This window comes from Macaca mulatta, chromosome 7 (assembly GCF_049350105.2).
Source record: "Macaca mulatta isolate MMU2019108-1 chromosome 7, T2T-MMU8v2.0, whole genome shotgun sequence".
Classification (NCBI taxonomy): domain Eukaryota; kingdom Metazoa; phylum Chordata; class Mammalia; order Primates; family Cercopithecidae; genus Macaca; species Macaca mulatta.
This window is the reverse complement of record NC_133412.1, coordinates 56,292,336-56,317,916: the sequence shown is the minus strand read 5'-3', so window position 1 is coordinate 56,317,916 and position 25,581 is coordinate 56,292,336. Positions and strand designations below refer to the sequence as shown.

The 25,581-nt window shown below is 43.1% G+C and overlaps 1 protein-coding gene across 7 annotated transcripts; it reads right to left on the bottom strand.

Annotated features, from left to right (window-relative positions):
• Positions 1 to 4: 4 nt before the first annotated feature.
• On the bottom strand, positions 5 to 21,772 carry IDH3A (isocitrate dehydrogenase (NAD(+)) 3 catalytic subunit alpha). 7 transcript variants are annotated; one of them, XM_077937665.1, is made up of 13 exons: positions 21,704 to 21,772; positions 18,653 to 18,729; positions 16,042 to 16,372; positions 15,527 to 15,589; positions 13,154 to 13,237; positions 10,395 to 10,509; positions 8,829 to 9,016; positions 8,234 to 8,367; positions 7,003 to 7,105; positions 6,834 to 6,898; positions 5,388 to 5,472; positions 4,188 to 4,340; positions 5 to 1,607 (listed from the first exon to the last, which is right to left on the bottom strand). In XM_077937665.1, exons 5-13 carry the CDS (start codon positions 13,175 to 13,177, stop codon positions 1,524 to 1,526), a joined length of 951 nt encoding a protein of 316 aa, XP_077793791.1. In that variant the 5' UTR covers positions 13,178 to 13,237; positions 15,527 to 15,589; positions 16,042 to 16,372; positions 18,653 to 18,729; positions 21,704 to 21,772; the 3' UTR covers positions 5 to 1,523.
• Between the last annotated feature and the right edge of the window lie 3,809 nt (positions 21,773 to 25,581).

The window sequence follows — 25,581 nt, the reverse complement described above, 5'->3', positions numbered from 1 at the left end:
TCAATCAGTTTTGGAATTCTTTATTACTTTGAACCCAAGAGCCACTGATAACTAGCTCAAGCCAATGAAACAGAGAAAGCAGCAGCTTAAACAAAGGAAAATACATTTAAGATTATAAGTCTGCTTACAAGCTTAAAAAGTGACCCAGACAGGAATATCATTGCTAAAAAAAAAAAAAATCCTCTTGTGACCTGGGTACATTTTGCAAAGCCACAGGTTTGCAATGTTACACAAGGGCCAAGGGAGGTCATGAGTTGTCTTTGGTTGTGGGGCCAGAGGGTAACTGTTCATGAAAATAGTGAGTGTCTGAAGATTAAGAAAATCATGCTGCAGCGAAGGATAAGGGAGAGGAAGGCAGGAAGGGAAAGGAGACACCTGAAGGTCAAAAGCTGAGCCCAAGCCTAAGCCCAAGCTCAGGCCCCAGCATGGCACAATTTTGTGAATTAACTCAGGCTGAGTCGCCTCCAGTCTTTGGAATGTCATCTTGTACCGCTGAGGCAGAGGGCAGTAATTGGTGCTCTGGGATAGGAGAAGGGGCAGTTGCTGAAATACAAAATTAATAGTCAGCATCCCGAGTTCCTCAATTGCAGCCAAAATACATGTATTCAGGCCTTTCAGCAGTATCACCCCCAGAACTACCAGCTGTAGTGTGGTCCATTCCCAAACAGCAACGTGCAAGAATAAGTTTACAATACACTCAGCCCTTCTGGCTTAAGATCAGGGGCTCAGAGGCTGTGACAACTCATGATGCTGAAAATGTATCCAATGAAAACGAAGTACTAGCTCTCTGCTTCCTTAAAAGCTCTTGGAAAGAATATTAAATCTCAAGACAACAAAATAATTGAATGCGCAATACATTTGTGTTTTTGTATCCAATATATTACCTTTGTCATTAACAAAAATTATATCTCTCATTATATATTTCTCGGATCTGAAGTTTTTATTCATAATCAGTAATTTCTGTAAAGGACAAATCTGTCTCTATTTTCCATATCATTTAGAAATATACCACATTCACTCTTTGATGTGAACTTTCCCAGGAAATTTCTCTTGTGCCCATTTAGTTTTATAAGAGTGTCATTTTGTGCTATTACATCAATATCCTGTTTTATTTCCATTATGTTTTTCAACAACCAAAGAAAATAAGGTTTTTCTTAAAAAGTTAGACATTTTCTCTTATTAATTCTGTATCCTGATATTTACAGCTGAAGATAAACTATTTTAACTTAAGTGTAAAATGGTTTAGAAGAGCAAATGATACAGTCCACTCAGAGTTTACAAAAAAACACATTTACCAGGTAGACACTTAATAAATAAAACAAGCACTTGGAAAAAGTTCTTTGAAAACAGACCTAGGGACATCCACCTGCATCTTTTGCGCAGATTTCATTAAGAAAAGGCCAGATCTAAAAATGTACTGTCAAGAAACAAGTAAACCAATGCATACATACGTAGGTATTCTAAATAGAGGTTTATGTGGTGTCCATTTAGAGTGACTGATGCAAATACCAGTCGTAGAAGCATTAATCTAAATCTTTCACTCGGCGACAGATTTCCTCTGTGAAGTCTGAGCATTTCGCATTGCCTCCCAAATCTTTTGTCAAGCTCTGAGAAAAGGAAAAGCAAAAATAAAAGATGTATCCACAAACTAAACTAAACCAAGAAGATTTTAAAGCCCTCAGTGAGATGCCACCTGGGCAAGTTACTTGGCTGCTCTTTCATTTAGTTCCTCATTTCCAAGTGAGGAACCACTCCACCACCATCTACCCAGCCCAGGAGGATCGGGATCCAATCTCATAGTGTATACAACACACTCCGCAAAGAATAAGGCGCTCTCGATGCAAAGGGAGCTTTACCAAAATTTTCCCTTTGTTCACACAATGGACCCTAATACAGATTAGTTGGTCATGGATATTTAAATAAGAGCAAATCTAAACAAGAAGTTTCATAAAATTCCTTGGGAAATATGTCTCAGGAATAGACCTGAGACATATTTTGATCTATTTTTGTTTTTATTATTATTATTTTTTGAGATGGAGTCTCACTCTGTTGCCCAGGCTGGAGTGCAGTGGCACGATCCCAGCTCACCACAACCTCTGCCTCCTGGGTTCAAGCGATTCTCCTGCCTCAACCTCCCGAATAGCTGGGATTACAAGTGCATGCCACTATACCCAACTAATTTTTGTATCTGATCTATTTTTGGAGGCTGGGAAACAAATACGAAGGAAATATTTAAATCACTAACTCTTCTTTTTTAAAAAAGAGATGGGGTCTCATTATGTGGCCCAGTCTGGTCTTGAACTCGGAGGCTAAGGTGATCCTCCTGCCTCAGCCTATAGCTGCAACTATAGGCATGCACCACCACAGCTGCCTAAATCATTAACTCTTAAACCTCCCTCTTTAGGAAAGAAAGCCTCCCATACAACCGATCTGTTCTACCAACTTATCCTTTCTTTCCTGCATACAGACCCCAATATATTTAGTTCTCTTTATCTTTCCATCCTACACAATAAAAGGGCTCACTGTGTAATTCAGGCACCTCCCTACTGGGCTGTAGATTATAACTTCCCAAATATAACTTTAAAGAATAAGAAAATCATATGACCTCCAATGTGACTATCACGATATAATTTCAAATTACAGAATTCTTTTTAAAAGAAGGGACCAACTTTGAAGATACTATGCTAAGTGAAATAAGCCAGACTTAAAGGACAAATGCTGTATGATTCCACTTACATGAGGTACCTAGAGTAGTCAAATTCATAGAGACAGGAAGCAGAACGGCGGGTGCCAGAGGATGGGAGGGGGAAGGGAAAGCTACTGTTTAATGGGTGCAGAGTCTCAGTTTGAGAAAATGAAACTGATCTGGAGATGACTGACAGTGATGGTTACATTACAATGTGAATGTACTTAACATTATTGAACTGTATACCTAAATATGGCTAAAATGGTAAATTTTATGTTATGCATATTTTTCACAATTTTTGTTAAAAAGGACCTCAAATTAGGGATGAGTCTTCAAGTGCATTATCTCCTCTCACTTCGGAAATAACCCACCACACTTCTTCCACGGGCCACAGTTGCTTACGGAGGCAGAGAAGCTTGTTGGGTAAGACCCAGACTGGGTGTTAATACCAACTTGGTCATTTAGGAGCTGTAAAACCTTGGACAAATTATTTAATCTCTCTGTACCTCAGTTTCCTCATCTATAAAATGGAATTATAGCATCTATTTCAAAGAGTTATAGAAAAACTTTGCTGAGATATATAAAGAACTTGAAAGTTGTGTAAGTATTCAATTAATATTAGTTATTACTTTTATAAAACTTCTGGGTTGCTTTTGTATTATAGATGCACATAGTGTGACATATAAGACTATTGTATTAGAGGCACATCTGCATCTGTATCTGCCACTAGATTCCCAGCTCCTTGAGGCTCAGCATGTTACCCTATTCATCATGTTATTCTTCACACCTTATAAGATACACTCAATAGACGTTTGTTATGAAGAGGAAAAAGTTGTCTATAAAAATCAATGAACCTGGCTGGGTGCAGTGGCTCAGGCCTGTAATCCCAGCACTTTGGGAGGCTGGGCAGGAGGATCACTTGAGGTCAGGAGTTCGAAACCAGCCTGGCCAGCATGGTGAAACCCCATCTCTACTAAAAGTACAAAAATTAGTTGAGCGTGGTGGCACACGCCTATCATCCCAGCTACTAGGAAGGCTGAGGCAGGAGAATCACTTGAACCAGGGAGGTGGAGGTTGCAGTGAGCCAAGATTGTGACACCGCACCCCAGCCTGGGAGACAGAGCAAGACTCTGTCTCAAAAAAAAAAAGAAAAAAAAAAAAATCAATGCACCTTGCCAAGGTCACACAGCTAATAATAGGATAATTGGGCATGTACCTGATGCTGGCTCCCAAACCACTGACCTTTCCACTGTACACTGATGTCTTGATGTCAGTGCTTCTTAACTTTTTTTGGATGAAATATCTAGATCCTCACCTCAGAAAATGCACACATATGCACACATACCCCATTCAATCTGGGACTCACATTAAGAATCCTTGTTCAACATCAAATGCTTGGGTCCGCGTGAGAACTATTATCTGTCACTGTCCCTTTTACTCAGATAAAACACATGGAAGCAATGCATTTTACCCAGCACAAGTAAATCAAGATTCCTGTTACCTTTCCATCCTTAATTGTAGCAAAACATGCAGCCTCAATTCTTGCAGCATGGTCAAAAAGTCCCATGTGGCGCAACATCATCACGGCACTGAGCAGCAGGGCTGTGGGATTCGCCATGTCCTTGCCTGCAATGTCTGGAGCTGTCCCATGAACCTACACATTGGGAAAAGTAGCATCATCAGGGGAGAGACAAGAACTAACAGTCCTCTTCTGGGGAAGCTGGAGTCTTAATCATCTTTCCTCAGCAATAGAAAACATGCACTGAAAGCTACTGCGTGCAATTCATCTGATACGGACAGAAGAAATAAAGTCTGGGTTGGGCGTGATAGCTCACACCTGTAATCGCAACACATTGATAGGCCAGGAGGATCACTTGAGGTCAGGAGTTCAAGACCAGCCTGGGAAACATAGTGAGACCCCATTTCTACAAAAAAATTAGAAATTAGCCAGGTGTGGTGGTGTGTGACTACAGTGCCAGCTACTTGGGAGGCTGAGGCAGGAGGATTGCTTAAGCCTAGCAGTTCAAGCCTGCAGTGAGCTATGATCACACCAGTGTACTCCAGCCTGGGTGACAGAACAAGGCCCCAACTCAAAAATAAATAAATAAATAAAGACTTGGAGAAATAAAGAGCTAAACTAATTTTTTTTAAGCATAAATATAGACCAACAATCTTTTTCAGTCAATTTTTGGTAAAATATTTTAAGGAAGGAAGGATACATAACAAATAGCTGGAGGGAAATGAAGAGATAAACCAAACATATATATATGTACATATAACAAACACAGGCTGGGCGCAATGGCTCACACCTGTAATCCCAGCACTTTGGGAGGCCAAGGCAGATGGATCATCTGAGATCAGGAGTTCAAGAACAGCCTGGCCAACATGGTGAAACCCCATCTCTACTAAAAATATAAAAATTAGCCAGGTGTGGTGGCACACACCTGTAATCCCAGCTACCTGAGAGGCTGAGGCAGGAGAATCACTTGAACCTGGGAGGCAGAGGTTGTAGCGAGCCAAGATCGCACCACTGCACTCCAGCCTGGGTGATGGAGCGAGACTCCGTCTCAAGAAAAAAAAAAAAGCATCATTTTGTTTTGACAATTTGAAAAATGAATTAAAGCGTACTTATACAGATAACTCCTCCTGAGTTCACATGCTGTTCTGACCTGAATTCTGTTTCAGGTGTCAGGGTCCTTACCGACTCAAAAATTGCAACCCCATTGGCTCCAATGTTGCCACTTGGTGTCACACCAAGACCTCCGATCAATCCTGCACACAGGTCACTAGGGGAAGAAAAGCATTTCAAAGAATGTTTTGAAAAATAAAACATCTCACCTAGCACCCAGATTTTAGTTTTTAATTATCATTCTCCACTAAAAGGAACTAGCATTCCTTGGATAAATGGCTGATTCCAGGGCTAAGGTTAGGAAAATACAGATGAGCTCGAGCAGCTTACTATGTCAGAAAGCAAGGCAAGGTTCAAAGAACAAAGGGCCGTGTCAAAAGGACACAGGAGACATGGTGAAGGGATCCCCACCAGCCAAGTTAGGACAACCTAGGCATCAATATTCATGATTATGATGATGGATATATCACTGAATAAAACAGAAAACCATGTCCACAGCCAGGCTCAGTGGCTCACACCTGTAATCCCAGCACTTTGGGAGGCCAAGGTGGGCAGATCACTTGAGGTCAGGAGTTTGAGACCAGCCTGGCCAACATCGCGAAACCCCGTCTCTACTAAAAATACAAAAATTAGCCAGGTGTGGTGGTGTGCACCTGTAATAATACCAACTACTCAGGGGGCTGAGGCAGGAGAAACACTCGAACCTGGGAGGTGGAGGTTGCAGTGAGCCAAGATCGTGCCACTGCACTCCAGCCTGAGAGACAGAGCAAGACTCTATCATAAAAAAAAAAAGAAAGAAAAACAAAACCATGTCCATATTGACAGATAAACAAGAAGGCAAAACATTCTTACAGTTATGTGCCAACTCATAAATACAGAAAAAATGGCCTTAGAAAATCATCATTTGGCCAACATCTTATCTCTCTCTCTCACTCTGTGTGTGTGTGTGTGTGTGTGTGTGTGTGTGTGTGTGTGTGTGTAAAAGAGAGAGAGAGAGAGAGGCACAGACAAAGGAGGAGAGGAGGAAGAGGAAGGGAGGAAGGAGGAAGGGAGGGAAAATGGGAAGGAGTAATAAAGTAAATGTGATAAAATGCTGACATCTGGGGAATGTGGAATCTGGGTGTTGAGTACAAGGGAATTCTTTGTGCCATTCTTACAACTTTTCTGTAAGTCTGAAACGATGTCAAAAGTTACCAAAAAATAGTAACAACGACCACCCACCTACCTAGCTATACATAACAAAACCTTGAAATCAGTCAATCAATGAAACATTTAAAAACTGGGAAGAGTGAGCTAATGATTAGGGAGAAAGAGCCCAGTGACGATTTGGCAAATAAATGAAGGAACAAGCCACCGAACATGTAATAATTCATATCACAACCTGAATTGTTAGAATTCAATTCATACGTTGTAACACTTTATTTTATAATACTCAATTGAAAATGTTAAGCCATAATTATGTTAGGATGTTTATAAGTAAATTATAGGCTAAAATAAAAAGGTTGCAGCCAGACTCACCTAAGGATGTCTCCATACAAATTTGGCATAACAAGAACATCAAATTGGGAAGGATCTTGTACCATCTACAAGGAATACATTTGTGCATTTAGTAATCAAAATCTGCATCCCCACAACACACACACTATTCACCACAAAAAGTAGCAGGTAAGTGTGAATATATACTTACATTCAAACATACTGTATCAAGGTACATCTCATTAAATTTAATATCTTTACAGTTTTCTGCAACTTCCCTGCATTTTTGTAGAAAAAGCCCATCTGACATCCGCCTGTATTTAATCAAATAAAAACTGCTGAAAAAAAAGTCTTACAGAAAGAAAAGAATCAAATCAAAGAAGTAAAGTAAGTTCGAGAAATTTAAGTTCCAGAAGCCAAGCTACCTGATCTCAATTACAATAAAATTATTTCTTAGGTAGTTAATAAAATATAAGCTGAAAATGTCTTAGGATCCTTCTGAAAGTATAAAAGGGTAAAAATATAAAATAGTTTGATGATAATAGAGAAGACTATATTTTTATAGTGTTGTCTAACAAGAATGAAGAAATATCCACTAGTATGATTAAAACTGCTTTCAAAGGTTAACATAATAATTTAAATAGTTTTACTGTTTTGCATGTTCAATGCTTCTCTTAGGTTAGGAAAACTGTTAACATATTCAGAGGACTTTAATAGCCTCTGAATGAGAATTTAAATGGCCAAAGTAACACATCAGGTATTGTTAGCACTACTTTAAGCCTCCCACTATTCCACTTCTAAAACGTATGCTATGTGGCCTCTGCTGATGGCCACAGCATCTGGGGACCCAGAGGCTCCAGCTTCCTTTCCTGATAACCCTCAGTCCCTCTTTGAGCTTCCAGGACCTGAATCACTATCCCCTCCTCATTTGCTCCTGTCATTCGTCCAGTGAGGCACAGTAAACAGGAGACTCCAGGCCGGGCACAGTGGCTCATGCCTGTGATCCTAGCACTTTGGGAGCCCAAGGCAAGTGGATCAACTAAGGTCAGGAGTTTGAGACCAGCCTGGCCAACATGGTGAAACCCCGTCTCTACTGAAAATACAAAAATTAGCCAGGCATGGTGGCATGGGCCTGTAGTCCCAGCTACTCAGGGAGCTGAGGCAGGAGAATTGCTGGAATCTGGGAGGCGGAGGTTGTAGGGAGCCAAGATCGCGCCACCGCACTCCAGCCTGGGCAACACAAAGAGACTCCGTCTCAAAAAAAAAAAAAAAAAAAGGGGGGAGACTGACAGAAGAGAGATGCCAGATCTTTGGATTGTTACAAGGTTCTTTTTCAAAGATATTAGGAATCAAGGAGCAAGCTGAAGAGGAGAAAGGGAAGCCCTGTCACTGCTCTCCCACAACAAAGCAAGATGGGGTGCCGGTCCCCACAAGGAGCTCACATGATGTTGGCTTTGTGCACCGCCGTGACGTTGCTCCGGTGGTTATTCCGGGCATACTCAAAGGCAAACTCAGCAATGCGCTTGCTCGCCCCCTCGGTGATGAGCTTGATACTCTGCACAACTCCATCAACGATCTGCAAGAGAGGAAGTCCCGCCTCGCTGGAAAGCGTGTGACAGCAACGTCGTGGGAGACAGAGGGTGGGGAGTAGACAGTAACATTTGTGGCAGGCCTGCACAGTGCCAGCTAGCATGAGTAATCACACACACTGCTATGTCAATGGGGTTCATATTAATTCCAGCCATAAGAGGGATTATGAGCCCCACTGCACAGATGAAGAAAGCTGAGATGCAGGGACAGTCACCTGCGGAACAGCATACCTGTGAAGTGAGGGATTCAAAATTCAGAGGGCATATTCCCAAGCTTGTGACCTGAACCACCATGCCTTACATCTGTTTGAGTACTGTCAGCCAGACACCTGGTACCAAGACAAACACCCACAACTCCTCACAGAGATAAAGCAGTTCTGTCTCTGGGGTCCCAGATGCACAGAAAGCAGTCCAAGCAGGAATAAAAAGGAATCTGGAGTGAACATACCACATGCTCAATTCCACTGTATTCTCCTTCTGTGTTCTCTCGAATGGTCACAATATTTACATCAGTGTAAGGGGTTTTATAGCCTTCGATAGAGACACATGGTCGAACATTCGCATAAAGGTCAAATGTTTTGCGCAGCAGTAAATTCATAGATGGGTGACCGGCTGCTATTGGGGTCTTCAAAGGGCCTGTTATAGAGAAGAAAACTCAGATGACACTAGAAGGCATTCTGGTCTCAGGTGTGACCTACTAACCCACCTAGGCTACCTTGTGAAATGTGTTCTGCCTCTAATTCACTCTCTACCTGAGACTCAAATGAAGGAGGAAAACTTCCTCATGGGAGCTTTCTGAAACATGAACTGCATTTCTCATCTTAAGAACTTCCTGAGGATCAAGCATTGTAATCATGTGCTTGACATGATCTAATCTTTACCATCAACCTGTACAACAGCAACTCTGTTACTGTCATTTGAAAATGAAGAAAAAAGAAAAAAGAAACTAAGAATAAAAAATTTGCCCAAGCCTTCTAGCCAGTAAGTAGCAGAGATGAGATTCAATGTTGGTTCTGTCTGTGGTTTTAAAGCCTATGCTTGCCGGGCGCGGTGGCTCAGGCCTGTAATCCTAGCACTTTGGGAAGCCAAGGCAGGCGGATCACTTGAGGTCAGGAGTCCAAGAGCAGCCTGGCCAACATGGGGAAACCCTGTCTCTACTAAAAATACAAAAATTAGCTGGGCATTGTTGTGCGTGCCTGTAGTACCAGCTACTTGGAGGCTGAGGCAGGAGAATAGCTTGAACCTGGGAGGCGGAGGTTATAGTGAGCCGAGATCACGCCACTGCACTCCAGCCTGGGCGACAGAGCAAGACTCTCAAAAAATATAAAAATAAAGCTTATGCTGAATTTAAATCTACCCCATGCTAATATTTTTGAATCATGGCCTTAAACATGTATTAATTAAAATAATGATAAAAATGTAGGCCAGGCACAGTGGCTCAGTCAGGCCTGTAAACCCAGCACTTTGGGAGGCAGAGGCAGAAGGATTGCTTGAGCTTAGGTATTCCAGATCAGCCTGGGAAACATAATGAGACCGAATCTCTAAAAAAACTTTTTTAAAAATTAGCTGGGCATGGTGGCACACCTGTAGTCCCATCTACTCAGGAGGCTCAGGTGAGAGGATCGCTTGAGCTCAGGAGGTCAAGGCTGCAGTGAGCTGTGATCACACCACTGCACTCCAGCCCGGGCGACAGAGCGAGACTCTGTCGCAAAAAATAATTAAAATAAATAAATAAATATACAAATGTAAAAATTAAGCAAAAGATACATATAGTTCAAGATTAAATAGAGATACTGTTACTTGGCATCATCCAGTAATACTTTAATGCTTTTACTGGGGGAAAAAAATATCCCAAATGAATAAAGCATCTTACTGTGAGTAGTTTCTTCATAAAAGAATGGCTTTACTTTCACAGAAGGCCAGGCCTTATTCAGTTTAAATGCATAAATTTTCAAAACTATGTAACCCCTGTAGCGGAAATCTGTAAAAACCCCGGTCTCTACTTCAGTGCTACCTTTCAAGCCCATCTTGTTCTTATCCATGGACTCTTTAGCCTCTGAAGGGATCATCCACTTTCCTCCGGGTCCTTGAATGGCAGTGACGTTCCGCTCCTCCCACTGAATAGGTGCCTAGATGCCACATTACAGAGCACAGTGAGCTGGAGAGAGAGACTTAAAGGAAACTGACATTCATACTGCAATGATGAACAAACTTATTCAACTTTCATCTTTGTTTTTGAGACAGAGTCCCGCTCTGTTGACCAGGCTAGAGTACAGTGGCATGATCTTGGCTCACTGTAACCTCTGCCTCCCAGGTTCAAGCAATTCTCTTGCCTCAGCCTCCCAAGTAGCTGGGATTACAGGCGCACGTCACCACACCCAGCTAACATTTTTTGTATTTTTTTTTGTAGAGACGGGGTCTTGCCAGGCTGGTCTCGAACTACTGACCTCAGGTGATCTGCCCACCTCAGCCTCCCAAAGTGCTGGGATTACAGATGTGAGCTACCATGATCAGCCCTTTTTCAACTTTGGATGCGACTGCTAAAAACAGTAAAGGTCCAGAAAGTTCCTGGCATGCAAGAAGAGATGTCATTCTCTAGCAGGCCCAGAGGAATTCTCCACATTACCTGTGCCCAGTCATCACTCCCAGCCACCACCTACCCACTTATTTGTTTTTCACAAGGGCTCTTAAGAGTGGCTATAATTAGAGTATCATAAAGAACAGAGGAATATGGTTCACAGAAACATTATATAGTACTGATACATGGATGAAACTTAAAAACATCATGCTAAGTGAAAGAAGCCAATCATAAAAGACCATATAAGATTCTATTTATATGAAATGTCCCAAATAGGCAAACCTATAGATATAGAAAGTAGATGAGTGGTTGGCTGCCTAGGGCTGGGGAGGAAAAAGGGGGAGGAGGTAGGGAGGGAGAGAGACGAAATGGGGAGCGACTGCATAGGGTATGGGGTTTCTTTTCGGGTGGGGAAAATGGTCCAAAATTAGATTGTGGTGATGGCTGCATGACTCTGTGAATGTACTAAAAACCACTGGATTGAAAGGTGCACTTTATAAGGATGAATTAGGCCCGGCGTGGTGGCTCAATGCCTGTAATCCCTGTACTTTGGGAAGCCAAGGTGGGTAGATCACCTGAGGTCAGGAGTTCTAGCCCAGCCTGGCCAACATGGTGAAACCCCGCCTCTACTAAAAATACAAAAATTAGCTGGGTGTGGTCGCGGGCACCTGTAATCCCAGCTACTCGGGAGGCTGAGGCAGGAGAATAGCTTGAACCTGGGAGACAGAGGTTGCAGTGAGCCAAGATCACGCCATTGCACCCCAGCCTGTGCATTAAGAGTGAAACAATGTCTCAAAACAAATGAAAAATAAAAATAAAAAATAAATAAAAGGATGAATTGTATCTTGATAAAGCCGTTTTTAAAAAACAATATTATATTTTTAAAAATATATATATAGGCCAGGCCCAGTGGCTCACACCTGTAATCCTGGAGGCCAAGGTGGGCAGATCACCTGAGGTCAGGAGTTCGAGATCATCCTGACCGATATAATGAAACCCATCTCTACTGAAAATACAAAAATTAGCCAGGTGTGGTGGCATGTGCCTGTAATCCCAGCTATTTGGGAAGTTGAGACAGAAGAATCACTTGAACCCAGGAGGTAGAGGTTGCAGTGAGCCAAGATCGCTCCACTGCACTTCAACCTGGGCAACAAGAGCAAAACTCTGTCTCAAAAAAAAAAAAAAAAAATATATATATATATATATATATATATATATATATATATGAAGTATAGAAATATATATATGAAGTATAGGAATATATATATAGGAATATAGTAATTATGAAATCCAAATCAGATCCCATATATATATATATGTATTGCATAACCTATGAATGTATCAGTTGAAGGTATAAACAAACATCCCTTTCTCTCTACCTACATCCTTCATGTGTGTACACACACATTTAACAGCCAGCACACTGAGCATGTCCTAGGACAGAAGTTCAGAGACAGACACAGTGCTGGTCACAAGCAGCTTACAGCTGAATCCACTTACAGAATTTTAAAATTATCTACCTGTATCAAAGGCTCAGCTGTTAGAAGTAATAACACTCCATTCTTGATAACACATCAAAAACTTTATTTTAAAGAGATTATTTCAAAAGCTCCTATATAGATTTTTGAAACATCAATTCTAGTCTTTTTTTTTTTTTTTGCAAAAAGGTGGGTGATTTGGCAGGGCTTAAAAGATCTCAAACCCAAGCAGAACTTAAAGATCCACAAATACTACAGTACTAGTTTGATTACTTTACATATACTGATGCCAACGCAGGAGTTTAAACTATCAACAATAGGAGCAGCCAGCCAGGTGCGGTGGCTCACGCCTATAATCCAAGCACTTTGGGAGGTGAAGGTGGGAGGATCGCTTGAGCCCTAGAGTTCATTCAAGACCAGCCTGGGGAATAGAGCGAGACCTCATCGAAAGAGAGAAAGAGAGAAAGAAAAGGAAGGAAGGAAGGAAGGAAGGAAGGAAGGAAGGAAGGAAGGAAGGAAGGAAGGAAGGAAAGAAAGAAAGGCAGTAGCAAACACTGAGATACACACTGTTAAAGTGACAATCTGTGGAGATGAACAACAGACCTTACTAAATTTCATAGAAATGTGTACAATGCATCCTAAAAGTTCACAGAATCCAACTGGCTAAGAAAACTTTTCAGTGAATCATCATTAAATGTATTTTTTAAGCCCACTTACTTTGGCAGCATCAAAAATCTTCATAACTGCAGCTGAAATTTCTGGGCCAATACCATCTCCTGGAATTAAAGTTACCGTCTGAACCTGAGCATAAGAAATCATCAAAGACAGTAAGAATTTTTATTTTTGAAGGCTTAAAAAAGAATATTTTGACAGAGAAATCCACTTTATGAGATGTCTCAGAGAGATTCAAATGTTGTTAAGAAAACAGATATACCTCCCCCAGGGTCATCAAAGGGGAGGCAGGAATCAACAGACAGAGACTCTGCAATCCTGCTCTTACCTGAGTTCAGAGGTTTTAAAAAGAACCCAAATGATACTCTTTACTTAAACAAAAATAAATTAAACTATCAAGTAGATTTCCTAATTGCTATTTCTTTTCAGACAAGCTGCAAAGAGACCAATTAATTCAAACCTTTAAAACCAAAGACAACAACAACAAAAAATTAACCATGTTCTCTCACTAAAATTTAGAGGGTTTCTCATGAAGGCAAGTGTTTTCCTTTCCTTTTCATTGTGATCCCGGAAAGCTTCTCATGCAACTTCTTCTTCAGTCTTGCAAAACACTTTCAGACACATTTCTAAAATATTACTGAGGTCTGTTTTGGTACTCAGGGAAAATCAGACTTTTTATCAAGAGAGCTTCCATTTTTTTTCTTAGTTCCTCTATAAAACTGTCTGCTTAAATCTAAGAGTAATCTACATAAGCTTGGCAAAGTTGATCTGCAACTAAAAAGAATAGTATCCGTCATCATACCTGCAAAGCCTGAGTCACACTTAGAATGACAATTATTGTTTTTATAATGTAACAGCAATGATTTACTCTAAGGCTTCAGGCAAAACGAAGCCAGCATTTCAAACGCAGAAATAAAAATATGTAAGGAGAAGATCAGCACCTCTTTTTCCATTTGGGAACCATATATTTTATTTTCTTGGGACTTCACCCCACCTAGGGGCTTGGCTTTTTTTCAATTCTAGTTGCTTGAACTGCATTTAAAAAAAATCACTAATTCAAGTTTCCTTGGTCCTTTGCTTCCAATGATTGTCTGCCCAGATTGGTGGACTAATTATTTCTGATTTTTTTCTGTACAACTGAAGAGACATTTTTATTTTTTTCATCTTTCTAATTTTCAGTTTTTATGTTTTAGAGATGAGGACTCACTATGTTGCCAGGCAAGAGCGCAGTGGCTACTCACAGGTGTGACCACAGCTCACTGCAGCCTCGAACTCCTGGCCTTAAGCAAGTCTCCCACCTCAGTCTCCCACCTCAGTCTTAGCCAGGGCTAAGGCTCATATCAGTTTTCTCGGGTTGAAGAAATCTTTAAAAAAATAAATATATTCTCTTATTTCTTCAAAAATAATCTCCTCCATCAAGCAAATTTTTTTTTCAAATAAATAGCCTGAAAATTAAATAATAGCAGACAGCAATGATCATCTTATTCGCTTTCAGAATGCGTTTGAAATGCTAGCATGGCTACCCTCGAGCCTGAAGTGCAAGCCCTATCCTGCATTCTTGGCATAAGCAGAGCCAAAAGAACGCTTTGGCTGCTTCTTCCTGTTCTCCCAACATGTAATAATAAATGTCATCAAGTCAACAGAAAATCTACTTTTCTTCCACAATACAGAAAGTAAATGGGGGAAAAAAAGTACTATGGTCTTATAAATCTTACATGGCATAGATGTTATATGGGAGTATAGGAATTATGAAATCCAAATCAGATTCCGTAAAAGGCGGGGGCGGGAATTAAAAACAAATAGGAAGTCACTGACCCACAGTCTTAGAATGTTCCAAAAATGTGGTATCAGCTTTTAAAGCACAGAACTCTGATGCTGGGAATTCTAAAAGCAGCAGATTTAATGAACAACAGATGATCTACTACTGCGATAGTCTACAAAGCCTATATAAGGAAAGTACAAGCCTATAGGGCTTATAGATGTTCAAGGCATTCCTAATTGGCATTCCATCTACTGGGTTTAGGGAAGCTCATAAAATAAAAACGCAAAGCAGGTTTTGAAGCTTCTCAACAATTTTCTCTCAACTTGTACAAGTTTTGAAAAAAGCTGTCTCACCGAAACAAGATTGTGAAATAAAATAACAGGCTCAAGGGTACTTTCTATCTATTTTTAATAAGGCTCCTTCAAGATATTAATGTGACAAACTTACATAGCCAGCTGTCAGACAATTCTTTCAAATGTGCAAGTAACCTAATAGATTTGTGCATGTCAGTCAATAATTTCAACATACGTTATAAATATGGCCAATTTTCCCTAATTTTAAATGAATGGAGATAAAATGCTATGTAATAAATATATTAGAGCATCTTTCTTGAGAAACTTCTAAAAGGAAAAAATAAAAGACATAATTATACTCACACCACCAGTAAAACCTCTGGTCACCTGTTTTGGGTTGTGGAATGCCCCCAGCAGCCGAGAGACCTATATTAATATCAACAGAGAGACATCATGCACAGAATTAAACCACACACAGTAAAGAAGAGCGAGGAAGTCCTGCTGGTTGGTAATGCTGCAACTTGGCACAGATATATTCAGTAGCTTCCCAGGAATACAAATCTCATGTATTAGCTCAATGTGGCAAGCTAACTCAGATTTGAAAGCCTAAATACTCAAATTTTTATTTTAGATTGACAACCTAAGTACTATATATTTCAAAGTCAATTTAACTAATATAAGTTGTCAAATAAAAGATGTTGAAGGTAGAATAAAACTACTTTTTCAGCTCAAACATACGGACTTTTCTCAGATGAGTGGATCATTTTGTGCCAACATTCTTGACCACCAGGTCAATTTAAGGGTAACATATACTCTAAGAAAATAACTATTAATTTTAGAGCCAGGATGTTCCTCATGAAATCCAGAGCACAACTCACTTATTTCTTGTTGTTTTAGGCTTTTTGAGACGGAGTCTCCCTAGGTTGCCCAGGATGGAGTGCAGTAACTATTCAAAGGCACAATCATAACTCGCTACAGCCTCCAGCTCCCGGGCTCAGGTGACCCTCTTGCTTCAGCCTCCTGAGTAGGTGGGATTACAGGTGTGCACCACGACACCTGGCAACTTGCTTATTTCATAAGGGAAGACACTGGTCCCAAAGAAGAGGATTTGCCTAAGGTCACACAGCGAATAATTGGCAAAATGGAAACCCACATACAGGTCTTCTGACTCCTGGTCCAGTGCTCCTTCAATTATACATTGTATCTATTCTGTGAATATTAAGAAATTACACTTTATAGTAAAATCTAAGAAAGTTTATTTAATACCATCTGATGCCCATGCCATACAGAATAAAGATTTTAAATAAATTATTGTTTCTTCTGATAATATAGGTAATGTGATCATTACTGTCAGTTTGCTGGGACTAGGAAAAGATACAAAAAATAAAATAAAAGTTAACCAGTAATCCCACCACACCAAGATATTACCACTGGTACGTGTTTTTTTTTTTTTTCTCTCCAATTAACATTATCATATACCAGAAATATAAATTTTAAAGGTTTATTATAAACTTTAATAACTTAGTCCTTGAGAACAGGTACAAAGTCATACTACATTACTATAAACAATATAAAAAAAGAATCTACATAGACCAAAGGTATTAAAATGCATTAATTTTTTTTTTTTTTTTTTTTTTTTTGAGACAGAGTTTCACTCTTGTTGCCCAGGCTGGAGTGCAATGGTGCAACCTCGGCTCACTGCAACCTCCACCTCCCGGGTTCAAGCGATTCTCCTGCCTCAGCCTCCCGAAAGTAGGTGGGATTACAGGCATGCGCCACCACGCCCAGCTAAGCTTTTTGTATTTTTAGTAGAGATGGGGTTTCTCCATGTTGGCCAGGCTGGTCTCAAACTCCTGACCTCATGTGATCCACCCACCATGGACACCCAGGAGTGCTGGGGAATTACAGGCATGAGCCACCGCAGCCAGCCGCATTAAATTTTTTTAAAAGCAACTTTTTCTCCTGCTAGATACATGAGCAAAGACACATTTGTTGTATCCTGTCTTGATATTTTTTTCTGGGGTCCGAACCTTTGCTGAAATATTTATTGGCATCTAACAACCAATAGCCAAAAAAGGTATGAATGAATTTTATTCTCTAATCTTCTGGTATCTATAGTGATGACTCTGCGTTGAAAATAAGACACGGCCAAATCCAAAAGAATACTCTATGCCAAAACCATTGGCCAAAATGTTAATCCTAGGGCATGATTCATCCACCAGCGAGTGGGCTATTAGAAGGGAGGCCATTTAAAGGCTACTTTGTGACAAGAAAATGGGCACGTGTCCTTTCTTCTCTCCCTGAACAAAAAAGAAGGAAAAGACATTCACACAAAACTCATGTCCTTGTGACAGAAGACCCAACCAACCAGCCTGGGCAACAAAGTGAGACCCTGTCTCTACAAAATTAGCCAGGTATGGTGGCGCACACCAATGGTCTCAGCTACGTGGGAGGCTGAGTCGGCTTGAGCTCAGGACTGCTTGAGCCCAGGAGTTTGAGGTTTCTGTGAGCTATGAAAATCAGCCTCTGCACTCCAGCCTGGGTAACGGATCAAAAAAAAAAAAAAAAGGAAAGAATGAAAAGGACCAGACCAAAATGACTGATTTTAACATGTAAACCCATCCTACCTGCGTATGCTGGGGGCAGCAATGGAAACCCAGGAGCGTAAGGATTTGTGTTTTGTTCACTGTTGTATCTAGTGTCTAGAACAGTCCCTGGCTCATAGAAGGTAATCAATAATTAAAAACAAAAGAAACTGAGTCCAGCCTCAGTCACATCTCTACCTGAAGAGTTTCCAACCCAGCAAAGAGCATTAATACTTGCAATGATCTTCTTTTCCATGTTTGTCATCACTCTTGCATGATCTTAGAATAAAGTAGTACTGCACCTAAGTCATCACAACGACCCAGAACTTTAAGTAAAATAAAATTTCCCAAACCACCCTTTAAAGGTTACTTTGTGACAGACAGAGAATAAAACTGACATGAGGCTGGGTGCCGTGGCTCACGCCTGTAATCCCAGCACTTTGGGAGGCTGAGGCGGGCAGATCACCTGAGGTCAGGAGTTCAAGACCAGCCTGACCAACATGAAGAAACCCTGTCTCTACTAAAAATACAAAATTAGCCGGGCGTGGTGGCACATGCCTGTAATCCCAGCTACTCAGGAGGCTGCGGGAGGAGAATCACTTGAACCCGGGAGGCAGACGTTGCAGTGAGCCAAGATCGCGCCATTGCACTCCAGCCTGGGCGACAAGAGCAAAACTCTATTTAAAAAAAAAAAAAAAAAAAGAAGGCCGGGTGCAGTGGCTCAGGCTTGTAATCCCAGCACTTTGGGAGGCTGAGGCGGGTGGATCACCTGAGGTCAGGAGTTCAAGACCAGCCTGGCCAATGTGGTGAAACCCTGTCTCTACTAAAAACACAAATATCAGCCGGGTGTGATGGTGGGCGCCTGTAATCCCAGCTACTTGGGAGGCTGAGGCAGGAGAATCACTTGAACCTGGGAGGTGGAGGTTGCAGTGAGCCAAGATCATGCCATTCCACTCCAGCCTGGGCAACAGGATCGAAACTCTGTCTCAAAAAAAAAAAAAAAAAAAAAAAAGTGACATGAGTTCTTTCTCCTCTCCCAGCCCAAAAAAGAGGAAAAAGACATTCACACAAAACTAGCTTATGTCTTTGTGACAGAAGATCTGACCAATCAGCCTAGGCAACAGAGTGAGACCCCTACCTCTACAAAAAAATTTTAAATATTAGCCGGTATGGTGGCACACACCAGTAGTCCCAGCTCCATGGAAGGCTGAGACGGCAGGATTTCTACTGTATAGAATACTCATATACTCATATACATATATATATATATATCTCACATCATTTTATTTATATAAAACCTGTACAGATAGGCATTAGTGGCACTTTTCAGATGAGGAAACTGAAGCCAGGTTGATGGAGCCTGGACCAAAACCCTGAATTTTGGACTTCAGGTCGTGGGCCATCTTAATCCGTAACTCATTTCCTTTTTTTACCTCCGGGCTCCAACTTAAAAACATGTAAATAATGTTGTACACAGGTTCTGAGATGCGTTTAAAAAAAAAACCTTTTTTTTTTTTTTTTTTTTTTTAAAGACAGAGTCTTGCTGTTACCCAGGTAAGAGCATGATCTCCACTTACCACAGCCTCCACATCCTGGGTTCAAGCGATTCTCCTGCCTCAGCCTCCTGAGTAGCTGGGATTACAGGAGCACGCCACCACACCCAGCAAATTTTTGTATTTTTAGTAGAGATGGGGTTCCAACATGTTGGCCAGGCTGGTCTTGAATTCTCCACCTCAAGTGATCCGCCCGCCGTGGCCTCCCAAAGTGCTAGAGTTACAGGCATGAGCCACCATGCCTGGCCACAATCAATCAATCTTAAATGTAAACTCAACAGAGGAACTGTCCTGATTGAAACCGGCATCCAGTTCTGCACCTCCACCATCTTGGGGTCAGCCTCTGAGCCACCTTCTGCTCCAATCCCTAAAGTGAGAAGCTGGCCCAGTAGTCAAATGACTCTGCCAAAGGTCACACAGGGAGTACATGTCAGAGAACCTCATCGTCTGACTCCACAACCCAACACTTTCTGAATACCTACTATGAGGGTTTTTTCGTGCAGATCGCACTAAAGGCAAAACAAATTTACCAGCACAATCATTATCAAGTGTTGCTTTAGTGCCTCACTGTGAAGGCAAATGTACCTACCAAAGATGAATTGGGTATTTAATGTAAGTTCAGAGATTAAAGGACTGAATTCAGTTTTCACAGTGACACAGAAGTTGCTTTACTTTTAGGAGCAAATGTGACATAAGCCTTATCAACACAAGCAAATCTGGGTCTGAAGAGCGTGACAAAGTAGAATCTAGTTATTGAACAAAAAAGCCAGTTAACGCCGGGCGCGGTGGCTCACGCCTGTAATCCCAGCACTTTGGGAGGCCGAGGCGGGCGGATCACGAGGTCAGAAAATCAAGACCATCCTAACACAGTGAAACCCCGTCTCTACTAAAACTACAAAAAATTAGCCGGGCGTGGTGGTGCGCGACTGTAGTCCCAGCTACTCGGAGGCTGAGGCAGGAGAATGGCGTGAACTCGGGAGGCGGAGCTTGCAGTGAGCAGAGATCGCGACACTGCACTCTAGCCTGGGCGACAGAGCGAGACTCCGTCTCAAAAACAAAAAACAAAAAACAAAAAACAGTTAATGATGCCCATGAAAACCACTGTCTGTTGGATGACAGATAAACATATTGATAAGAAAGCTTCAGATTTTTGTGTTCCTTCCGTAAATACCAAGTGCTTTCGCATACATTATTTTATTTAATACTCAAACAACTCCGTGATGTTAAGTATAGATATTCACAGATGGGCATATTAAGGCTTAGAGATGTTTAGCAATTTACTTAGGGTCACATAGTCAATCAGTGGCATTGCTAGGATTTAAATCTGGGACTCCTAAATTCCAGTACAGAGATCTTTTCATTAAATAACAGTGCATCTCTGGACCTCTCTTTAAACCGAAAAAAAGAGAGAAAAGTAGTATCAAACTTATAGAAAAACGTTAAATTGTTTATGGATTTCTAGGGGACCACCCTTTCGTAGCAACAGGAGACTTGAGGCCTGATGGCCTGTACCCATAATTTGTTATGTGACCTTGGGAAATGGGAACCAAGACACCTAGGTTCCTCTCCCAGCTGACACCGACCTCCTGTGTGACCTTGAGCAAGTTCTTCTTCAGGCACAGGTTAGGTCCACTGAGAAGCTAAGGAACCTCATAGATGATCTAAAACCCTTTCCAGCTCCGGCATCTGAGCTGTCAAGGAGAGCTAAAGCGTTCCAGATTGCAGAATTCCCACCAATGAAAGGTAAAAGGAAGGCTCTCCTGGTCTCTCTCTGAAGGTTCAGATGGTAATTCCAAGGTGTAAGATGCCCTATATCCTCTGAAGGGGAAATAGCTACAAGAGCACTAGAGGTCTGACTGGGATGAGCGCCAAAGGGAAAACAATCTGATAGGGAAAAGGGCCCCAGGATTCTCTCACCTGGGAAAACCTCCCAAGCTCAACGCCAGTGCCCGTGGCACCTGCGGTTCCCCGGCCAAGAGCCGCAGAGACAGCGGATGAGAGGTCTGGGCGTTGCTGAGAGGATCAGTCCGGCAGCAGGGCCGCAGCCAGGGCAGAGGTTCCCGTGACTTTCCCGGGCTCGGCGCGAAGCCTGGACTCTGGCCCGGGAGGATGCGGGTGACGGCAGCCGGGTCTCGGCAGGAGCAGGACCGGCGCCCCCCGCCTTGACCTTGACGCCGTCCCCGCCTCTGCGCTGCTGACCGGGCCCGGGGCGGCCCATAAACTGCGAGCCGGCCACGGAGCGCGGGGCACGGGCGGCCAGGACCGGCTCCCAAGCTGACCCCGCAGGCCGCCACCGCCACCCTGTCCGGCCTGCGCGCCCGCCCACACCCGGCATGCGGCCGGCTCTCCTGCCAGCCCTTGCGACCAGCCTCCCTGCCACACGCCGGCCTGCCAGCGCTCACCTTGGAGATCCACGCGGGCCCAGCCATCGCTTTCCCTCCTGGCTCCGCGGCGACAGCGGCAGCAGCAGTGCGCAAGCGCCCTCCCCACCCTCGGAGCCCGCCCCTGCACGGCCACGCCCCTTAGGAGCCCCGCCCCCGAGACCGCCTCAGGATTGCTTCGCGCTCGCTCGCTGCCCCGCCCCTGGACATTCCACTGGCCAATGGCCGGGCTCGTCTCTCTGTGACTTTCCTGGCTGAGCGCCAGGCGGACCCGGAAACTACCTAGCCGGGATCTCAGGGAAAGCTTCCTCCTCTACTCCCTGGTTCATTGACTCGCTGTTTAGGTAAGACGTTTGTTCCACACCTACTAGGTGCTGATTAATCTTCTAGGATCTTGGGGATATAGCGCTTCTCATAGAGTTTACAATCCCGTGGAGGAAGACACATAATTTTCTCATTCCACAAATTTTGATTTTTTTTTTTTTGAGACTGGGTCTCGCGCTCTCGCCCAAGCTAGAGTGCAGTAGCGCGAAGAGGTTCACTACAAAGCCTCGACCTCCTGGGATCAAATAATTACTAAGCCCAGCGATCTGCTCGCCCCAGGCTCACAAAATGAGCCACTGTGCCTGGCCATTTATTTTTTACCAGCTTTATTGAAGTACAATTTATATATCATAACGTTTACTCACTCTAAATGTACAGTTCGATGATTTTTAGTAAATGTAAACAGTTGCACAACCATCACCACAATCCAGTTTTTGAGCATATAAAAATGTTCCTTGTGTCCATTTATAGTCAATCCCGCTCCTGTCCTCAATCCCAGGCAACTACTAATCTGTCTTTTTAGCTCTACAAATATTTCTGAGGGTCAACTAGATGCCAGGCACTGTTTTAAGTGCTGGGGCTTAGTGTCCAGTAGGAAAGACAGGCATCAATCAAATGTCACACACATATGTCATTAAAACTGTTGTGCCAAGAAGCAAAAGAGCAAGGAGCTATGGCAAGGCAAAATCAGGCAACCTGATTCAAACCTAACCTGGAGATCAGGGAATGCTTCTCTGAAGAAATAACATCCATACTTACCTTTCCCCTCGTCCTCTCCCTGTCCATCACAAACTCCTGAGCTCCTGCTGATGGCCAGGCCTCTAGCTGGGTGCCAAGGGAGGTCAGGTGTTTAAACCAGTCTCTGCTACCCTACCCTGGGAAGGGTTCTATCCAGAGAGGAGCTGCCCACCCACCCAGAGAGGTGATGAGTGCAGTAGAGGAGTGATCCCAAGCGCTTTTATGACCTAAATAATAAACTGCAGCTAAGTCTGTGGCCTTGTCAGGAAGGAGGGCTTTTATCAGCCCCTTTCCATTGGGCCTCTCCCCCTCATCAGGCCCTGACAGTCCCATCCTAAAGTGTTCTCCCACAGTTCCTCCATCCCCAGTGTGTCACCCCTGCCCTCCTTCAGGTCTGAGCACCTCGGGCACAGGCTCTTATAACAGCCTCTTCACCCGCCAAGCTGCCCTCCCGGTCTTCCCCTTCAGGCACAGCTCTGACCAGGGCTCGCCCTGGCTCTGAAACCCCCTGGCGCTCCCTTGCACTCTCCTCTCACACCACTGTCTTTTTTCAGCCTGATTTCCCACCACCCTTTCCAGCCCCAAAGACCTGGAGCGCCAGCCAACTAGGACTGCTGGCCAGCCCCCAAATACTTCCCATATTTTACCTCTCTGTGCCTATGGTCATGCCATTCCCTCAGCTTCAATGCCCTGTTGCCGCACTTCTACTGGCTGAAATTCCAGCTCCTTGTCAAGACTCAGCTTACATGTTCGGAAGTAGTAAAAGTTGTAAAAGCTCCCAAGACCCACAAATGTGTCCCCCGCTCCCTACTCAGAGCCCTCTAGCACTTGGCTCCCACCTCTCCTGGGAAACATCACATTCTCTTCTGCTGTGTGCCATTGAGAAGATATGCTTTGGGCCAGGCGTGGTGGCTCATGCCTGTAATCCCAGCACTTTGGGTGGCCAATGCAGGTGGATCACTTGAAGTCAGGAGTTGGAGACCAGCCTGACCAACATGGCGAAACCCTGTCTCTACTGAAAATACAAAAATTAGCTGGGTGTGGTGGCACATGCCTGTAATCCCAGCGACTCAGGAGACTGAGGCATCAGAATCGCTTGAACCCAGGTGGCAGAGGTTGCAGTGAGCCGAGATCATGGCACTGCACTCCAGTCTGGGTGACAGAGCGAGACTCTTTCAAAAAAAAAAGAGAGAGAGAGAAGATATGCCTTAAGCCCAGAGATAATCTTGATGATCTCTTATGACTTCGTTTCTGGAACAGACACTGGTACACAAGGAATACTTGCTGCTCAATGATTGTGAAATAAACATTGATTGACTTTGTCCAATCTTCATTTAATCTTCACAACAACCCTATGAGAAAACTGAAGTACAGCTAGTAAGTGATGATGCTGGCATTCACACTAGGAAGCTTCCTAAGTATTAAGGCAGTTCTCCTACCTGCTAAACTTCCTCTGAGGGCCAGTCCAATCCTACGAAGGCTTCCCAAGCCAGTCTCTATCAAGTGCACTGTGAGAACAAAAAATGAACAAGACCCACCGCTGCCCTCCAGATCTAGCGAGGGAGAAACTCAGAAGTCTCAGAGGGAGGTTGGGTGGTGATCAAGGAAGATGCCACAATGGAGATGGCATTTGAGTCAGTCCTTGAAGAGGTAAAATGTCAGCAGCTAGAGGGACATGCAGGAGAAAAAAATGACCTCACCTTGAGCTGAGATCTGTTCCCTGAGTCAGCCCTTGGCTCCAGAAGCCCCAGTCACCATTCCTCGAACATGTTCTAGAATTCCTCCAAGATGCAGATCACTCTCCTCTGGAAAAGCCCTTTTTCCCTGTCCCTTGCACTGTGTAGTGCCCAGAGATACCATCAGCAAGGTATGTTTGGATAAGATGGTGGGAAAACTTTGCCACTCAGGAGAAGAATCTGGAAAGTGCACCCTTATCTGTAATAACAAGCACTGTCTAATCCAGGTGTGCTTCACTCTAAGGGAAAAAAAAGATTTTAAAATCAAGAGGCCAGGCGCGGTGGCTCACTCCTGTAATCCCAGAACTTTGGGAGGCCGAGGCGGGTGGATCGCCTGAGGTCAGGAGTTCGAGACCAGCCTGGCCAGTATGGTGAAACCCTATCTCTAAATTAGCCAGGCGTGGTGGTGTGCGCCTGTAGTCCTAGCTACTCAGGAGACTGAGGCAGGAGAATCACTTAAACCTGGGAGGCAGAGGTTGCAGTTATTCAAGATCGCGCCACTGCATTCCAACCTGGGTGACAAAGTGAGACTCTGCCGCAAATAAATAAATAAATAAATAAATAAATAAATAAATAATAAAATCAAGATAGCCATTTTTAAGTGAGCAAATCAGCAAAACAGAATATAAGTATTCACATACCAAGTGTTTCTTTTTTGGTACAAAAGAAACAAATTCATTTCAACAGTTTTCCTACTTGATTTAAAATATTATTTTCATTAAAGATATGATTGGCAAAGGGTTCATCCCTTTCTCTAAGTTAGGAAAAGACCCAACAAATTGGTGAAGAAGGTATGAAGACTTTAGTAAATAAATGGGAAAGGGGGGCCGGGCGCGGTGGCTCACGCCTGTAATCCCAGCACTTTGGGAGGCAGAGGTGGGTGGATCACAAGGTCAGGAGTTCAAGACCAGCCTGGCCAAGATGGTGAAATACAAAAAATTACTACTAAAATACAAAAAATTAGCCGGGCGTGGTGGCGGGCACCTGTATTCCCAGCTACTGAGGAGGCTGAGGCAGAGAACTGCTTGAACCCGGGAGGTGGAGGTTGCAGTGAGCTGAGATCACGCCACTGCACTCCAGCCTGGGTGACAGAGCAAGACT

What these genes read in the sequence shown, in the direction of transcription:
- IDH3A (XM_077937661.1), bottom strand. Translation starts at nt 21,730, where the DNA reads ATGGCTGGGCCCGCGTGGATCTCCAAG. An exon ending in ACAGTGGAATTGAGCATGTG is followed by an intron (nt 8,368 to 8,828) that starts GTATGTTCACTC and finishes CCTCTCTTGCAG; the next exon opens with ATCGTTGATGGAGTTGTGCA. An exon ending in GGGTTGCAATTTTTGAGTCG is followed by an intron (nt 4,341 to 5,387) that starts GTAAGGACCCTG and finishes CCCAATGTGTAG; the next exon opens with GTTCATGGGACAGCTCCAGA.